Source organism: Phytophthora infestans, genomic scaffold, assembly GCF_000142945.1.
Source record: "Phytophthora infestans T30-4 supercont1.273 genomic scaffold, whole genome shotgun sequence".
NCBI lineage: Eukaryota > Oomycota > Peronosporomycetes > Peronosporales > Peronosporaceae > Phytophthora > Phytophthora infestans.
Genome location: NW_003303486.1, coordinates 49,429 through 55,873, shown reverse-complemented (window position 1 = coordinate 55,873; position 6,445 = coordinate 49,429). Strand labels below are relative to the sequence as shown.

Genomic DNA, 6,445 nt, shown 5'->3' with positions numbered 1-6,445 from the left:
TCATTAGATCGAGTTCCGGATAGGACAGAGCTTCCTGTGTTTTCTTTAATGCACCGCGCTGCTTTGAAGACCTGAAATGGTTGCTTAAGTCACGCAGTTTATGTATAACAGATCCGCCTTCATCAAAAACATCTCCTGGTGTGGCCATCTTGACCTTTTTATCCCATGAGTTTGTAGTGTCGTTTCAGACTGTGGTTATTTGGATATTGTCTTTAAGACTGATCCCGTATCCAATGTACAGATTCAGTAGATGCATGGTACAGTCCTCCTGCTCCGCGTCAATATGATCAGCAGCGTTTTTTGCGGATGGAGTAGTATTGGACATCGTAATTTTGAGTCATGGCACAAATATCGTACTAAGACTTCAAACCACTTTCGATGACTTTGGCCACCGCAGGAGCCTTGTGGCCATCGTTCTTTACAGTTGACTTTAACACAAGTCTGACTGCAAAATCTGTAATGTAGTGTTAGTAGGGGTATGAGCAATACAATCCAGATGAAATCAAGACCGCTACCTCTCATTCAGCGCCGTGTCAGTGCCCTCGAAAACTTCAATAGCACACATGTGGTGTGTGGGCTTCCCACACATGCTGCACGGGTCCGTCTTAAGCCTATTGTCTTCTTGGCAGCCTTTTACAGCACAGCCCATGCTCACGAGCAGTCTGACAGTTTAATTTTTAAATGGGAGAATGGCAATCTCCCTCCAACGAGGGACGAGAGCCACTCAGTTCCGGATCCTTTGAAAGTAGTAATCTGAAAGTACTGTATTACCGCCTCGAGTGAGTAATACTAATACTCATAGTGAATACCGTTCATAGGGTATTAGTAGTAGCAATGCTCAAAAAGTTGTAGTAGTAGTAGTATTACCCAAGACTACTATTTTCGAAAATACTATTAACCCCTGGAGACGAGTCGCCAATTCGAATCACTGGTCCAAGACTCAGCAGTGGTACAACAGAGGACTGCAGTGCAGCTTGGCTGAGTGCAGGAGCAGCAAAACGGCTTGCCGCAAAGACGTCTGAGTATCTCCAAGCGCAGCATGACCGGCAGTCGGCGTTGCTGGGGCAATAGTAAGAAATGAAGCGTCAAATGGACGAGCATAGAAAGTTCCTAAAAGAGCAGTACCGACTGCTGCGTGCTGCAGAAGAAGCTGTAGGACGCCAAGGCCGGCGTCTGGAGATCTTGGCTGAGGCAGTACAGCTCACATACAGGCCCGTTGGGGCGCGTTTGCACAAGATGCAGTCCCTCCTAGGGATTGTCGCTTGACGCAAGCACCGGCCGTCACTGTGGCGACTGGAACTAATCTGCCTGTGCCTCCAATAAATCGAGGAAGTTTGCTAAAAGAGAAGAGAGATTTTATGGGCAGCTACGCCATCTACTCTAGGCGTATGCAGGCACTGAATCAAGGACCTCAAGCGAACGTCTTTGCAATGTCTTTAAGTTCTTGTATTGAGCAAGGAACAATGATCCGAATTTGCGGGTTTGAGCTTTTTAAAGAGAAAAGGACGTGACAGAGGCGGAGTGGCGCAATTATTTTCTCTCTGCTCGGATGCTTGACAAGACGGGCCTGTAAGACACTGGATCGGGAGGTCAAGAACATATGTATAGATACAGAGCTTCAAGATGCTTGAGTCGAGATTGTCTCGATTGATTGGCGGACTTTTACGAAATTGTGGATCGGCTTAGGTCCATTCTCAACCGGCCCATGCGACTAAATAGAGGATTATCATTGGGTATGAATCAATGAAGGGCTAGGTGGTCGCATGCAGCGTTGGCAAAAAAATAGGCTGTTGTGCGAGCTTTTCATCACATGCGGTGATATCACTGCATAACGCGGTTAGGTACTATTTGTGGACGGCGCCAATCAAATCACTCTCCGCTTCAACATGCTCAGTTGAAGCTGCACTGTTCAAATCCCTACTTTAGCCATGTTTTCGTCCAACGAGAGGGGATAGTTCTGTGCTGTTGTTCTGCCTGCGCTTGCTGCCACTGTCACCGACGAGGAGCGTTCGAGTGGCAGCGAAATGAATGTAGTTCGACGTCGCATCAACTGGTTTGCTCATGTTGAACGTTTGCTATTAGAAGGAGAGTTCAAGCAGTATTACTGCTTGAGCTACGCGGGTTTCGAAAGACCTCTTTCTTTGGTCGGCCCAGGACTTTCCATAGACCATCTTCAATCTTCGCGGTGTGCTCAAGGTGAGTCCCCTTTTCTCCTGCAGGAATGCTGCAAGCGTGTGTCAATTGGCTGGCTGGTGGTAGCTATCACCACATACGTGTAATTATGGGTACAAGTCGGGCCGCTTTTTATCGTGTAGTGCATGCTGCTCTACGAAATATCAATAATTGCAAGCAGCTAGCAATGAAATTCCCCCGTAGTAACGATGAATTGGAGTCAAGTGAAGCAGGTTTCAGATCTATTAACACGGGTGGTGCAATGCCGGGTTGTATTGGAGCTATAGATGGGTGGTTGTGCTCCATACGAGTGCCTCGCAGCTCGGAATGTGGACGCGTGATTGCCTTCTTCTCTGGACACTACCAAAGATATGATCTAAATGTGCAGTCGTGTGCCGACGACACATGTCGGTTTACCTCGATGGCTTGCCGCGCTCCCGGTTGTCGGAATGATTCTGTGGCTTTCTTGCAGTGGTCACTTAGCAAACTATTATCAGATATAAAGGACCCTTACTTTGTCGTTGCCGACAACGCGTACACTCAGAGCCGAACGGTGCTGACACCGTTTAACATAGTCCAGCTTCAAGGTAGACCCGATCGCGACAGCTACAACTTTACTATAGCGTTGTGTCGCATTCGAATAGAGATGGTATTTAGCCTACTCGTCAATAGGTGGAGGCTTCTTAAGAGACCATTATGTATGTGGCTAAGGAATGCACCTCACGTCATACATGGATGTATGCGCTTGCATATTTTTTGTATCGAGCAGAATGAATTGGAGAACCCGTGCCATTCAGCCAGATCAATTAAATCAAAACTTCGCACTTGGAACCAATGCCGCGACTTATCTTACACTTATACTGAGTACGAGACGGAAGGTGGCAAGATTGTGAAATTAATGACGATGTGACGCGCGAAATCGTTGTCCAGTACATAGCAACTGAAGAACTGCATCGCCCGCGGCTCAATATTGAACGCCGCACTAAACAAATAAAAAAAATCAAGCAAAGATCTACATCACCCTCACGTTAACATCGAATGCAGCACTATTACGAAAAAATGTTATGTATTGAATGCAAACTGTGTCATGAACGTTCTTGCTACAACCCCACACTTTGGAGCTTCTCAGTCCATTTTTGCCGTTCTAATACGAGTAGCTCGCGATCTTTCTGCAGACGCTGGCATTCATCGCCACTATTCACGAGCACTTTGTCAGTATCTCCCAACTGGCTGCGAATATCACCAAGCAGGGAGAGTATTTGTGCTCTCTCTTGCACCTTAGCACTAGTCGGCGTATATCCTCCCGTATATTCCAGAAAAATATCTTCTCAGCGAAGACAGCGTCTGCTCTCCTATAAATTTAAGCGCCGGCTCTATCAAGTACCATTCAGGTCACCGATTTTACTCGGTATTGAGAGAGATGGACCCTCCCCCAAGTCCAACTTTCCGTGGGGAACACACGTCGCTTTGTCAAGATACACGATGATTTAGTATGAGGTAAGACCGAGCATGCTCCCCTTTAATATGTCGATCATCGACGTACGCTCGAAAGGCTGAAGCCAGCTCCGAGGAATCGTTTGCTTTCCGCTGTTTGTAATTACGTTTTGTCGTTTCAGAGTTGTGCAACTGCGAAGATGCCTCCAACGTGTCAAATTCATCTTCAGCAAATAGTCCCCCACGAACAGAGTTTGTCAGGTCGCGTTTAATCTGAAAAGAAGAATCAAACAACATGCATGTATATAAGAGCGTAAAACTTTTGCTTAATGAAATGAGATATTTTGACGTACATTCAGCCATTGCGCAGGTAAGGGACAGCTCCGTTCTTGTTTACAGAGTTTGGAAAGTCGTTTTCATTCTGGCCCGAAGCTGTAATTCGTTCATCCGCGGAGAAGTAAAGTCGAATAATCTCTTTCGACATGTCGTACAGCTTCTTAGACGAGTGTGGCTTGACCAGCGATGGATTTACTCTTCTGAATAATTCATGGTCGAACATCAATTGATTTTGCTCATGATCGAGAGGGTACCTCTGTACGAATGCGGCTTGCACATCCTGCCAGAAGCTGCTCTTTTCACGCAGCGTCCTGCTATCTACGTCCGCTCTCGGTGCAGTGTTACCTAAAACAAAAAAAATAACGTAAAGTGCAGCCATCACTCCATTAGATAGTGCTCGTCAGACAAACATCGCATTTTATGTAGTATAACAAACATGATTGACTAAAACGCGTGGCGATCTCATCCAAAAAAAAAAGAATATTTATCAGCCTGTACATACAATGCTTTGTACGGGCTGACACTGCATTCTTGCCTGTAGGCTGCCCACCATCTCCTAATAGAAGGCCGTCATATGCCTGCTTCGCAGCGTCATGACGCAAACGTATTGAAATACGCTCCCCTTCCGCAAACCAGCCTTTAGATTGAGGCCCCTCTTGGTACACTCTTTCCGAATCACATCCGCTGACCAGCTCTCATAATCCACCAGAGCAGATCGCGACTCCACTATGTCGCTGTCATCTGAGCTATCCACCCCTTCTAGCAATCTATCTGCTAGGTTTTCTGACCGGATAGGGCTTTCTTGTTGCTGTTGCACTGTGTAGACACCTTGTATTTGGGGATGATTTGATGCTAGGGCAGGCATTGTTGGTACAGGACTCAAATTCATTAATCTGCCCGGTGGGATATGGGGCGTAGTGCACCTCGAGTTGCATCACCTGCATGTTGCTTTGTATCCGGTGTTAGTTGGTTTGTTAGACCGTACAGCTCTCTTCTTTATCCTTATGTACTCCAAGATGCCTCCAGTCCACGAGCTTTGAGGTCATATTCTCTTCAAGAAATATTTTCCACTAATGACAAGATCTATTAAATACCAGCTGCTTAAGATGTATTTTATGCGTTGCATAACCGTTCTTAACCGACGCGACCGCACGGAACAAAATTGTGCGATGGTGCGGTGCGGCCGGTTGAGAATGCGCCTTAACATGAAGGACGTGCTTCAAGTTGAACAAAAGAAAGTGGTGGGGTATCTGGTAGAAGCTCTCCGCCCATATGCGCTCAAAGCTACTGTGAAGGACTAGCTTGGTCATCACCTCCAAGCTTCAGACGGCAATTTCGAAGCAAGGAACATGGATCACGCACCAGGACTTGGAGGAAAAGACTGCAGTGACCGGTATGGGGTTTCAACCTGTACCTGTGAAGAGTAAAGTGAAGTTAAATTTGGGTTTTGCAACACCAAGTAGTCCTTTGATTTTGCGGAAAGTAATTTGCTGGGTCACAGAGCAGCCACTGTCCATAGGAGTGGGGTAAATACTGTTATCGAGGTGGATAATGGAGAGACTTGGATTCAGTGCTGAAAAGCTAGTTGCCGCCGCACAAAATTTCAGCTCTGAATGGGATATGAGCGACGTGGATGACGGAGGCGACCGTGGGGTACCGAGTGTGTTGGCGTATACGGGGGTAGCGGACTCATTAGAACCGACACAAGATGAGCGTGCTTTGAATGAAAATGAAGACAGAGCGTGTTTTTCGACGCTCGAGGAGGGTGTCGACACTAAACGTGAGCAAATCCGTCGATTTCTCTTAGAGAAGATTGACGAAGCTAGACGTGGAGCGCTTTACCGGAATATGTGGCAGAACTGCAAACCGTTCTCATGGAGCTGATCGATGTCTTCCAGCTAGTGATTGAGCGAGATCCACCGTTTGACATGCCCTCGCCGGAAGTTACGCTCAAACTTGGAGCTGTTTCAGTGCGGTGTCGAGCGCGTCGATACTCACCAACGCACCGTACATTTCTAAAAAAACACATTGATGCGTTGATTACCGCTGGTCTCTGCTACAGGTACTTAAAAGTCACTGATGCTCTACACCTCATGTGGTGAATAAACCCGAGGCAGGAGATCATCGCATGACTGTGGATGTTCGTGCAGCGAATGATTGTGTGGAGCAAATAGTGTGATGTGAGAGGTTATTTTCGACCAGCTACGTGGATCATCAAGGGTACTTTTCGCCGGACTACTTCAAGGAAATTTTTGGCAGCTCGCCATGACATTGTTAGGCCAGGCAAATTTACTCCATTTTTGATGGAGGGAGGGGGTGTTCACGCCCGACGCGTGTGCCTGTGGGGTGGGCACGAACCAGTGTGGCGTAACGTGCAGTCAGCAGTACCAGGAAGTTAGTTTGCGGAGCTATTTAGCCAATGGATCATTCCATTTGGGATTTGATGGATCCGTTTTGGAGAGACGAACCACCGAAGAACGGGGTGGGTGAACTCCTGTTTACG

General features: G+C 47.0%; 1 protein-coding gene across 1 annotated transcript; it reads right to left on the bottom strand.

The window, feature by feature from the left end:
• Positions 1 to 3,961: 3,961 nt before the first annotated feature.
• PITG_21103 (uncharacterized protein) lies at positions 3,962 to 4,886 on the bottom strand (the record flags this gene model as incomplete). The annotated part of the gene is made up of 3 exons (XM_002895055.1): positions 3,962 to 4,142; positions 4,197 to 4,287; positions 4,817 to 4,886. 3 exons carry the CDS (start codon positions 4,884 to 4,886, stop codon positions 3,962 to 3,964), a joined length of 342 nt encoding a protein of 113 aa, XP_002895101.1.
• Positions 4,887 to 6,445: the final 1,559 nt, after the last annotated feature.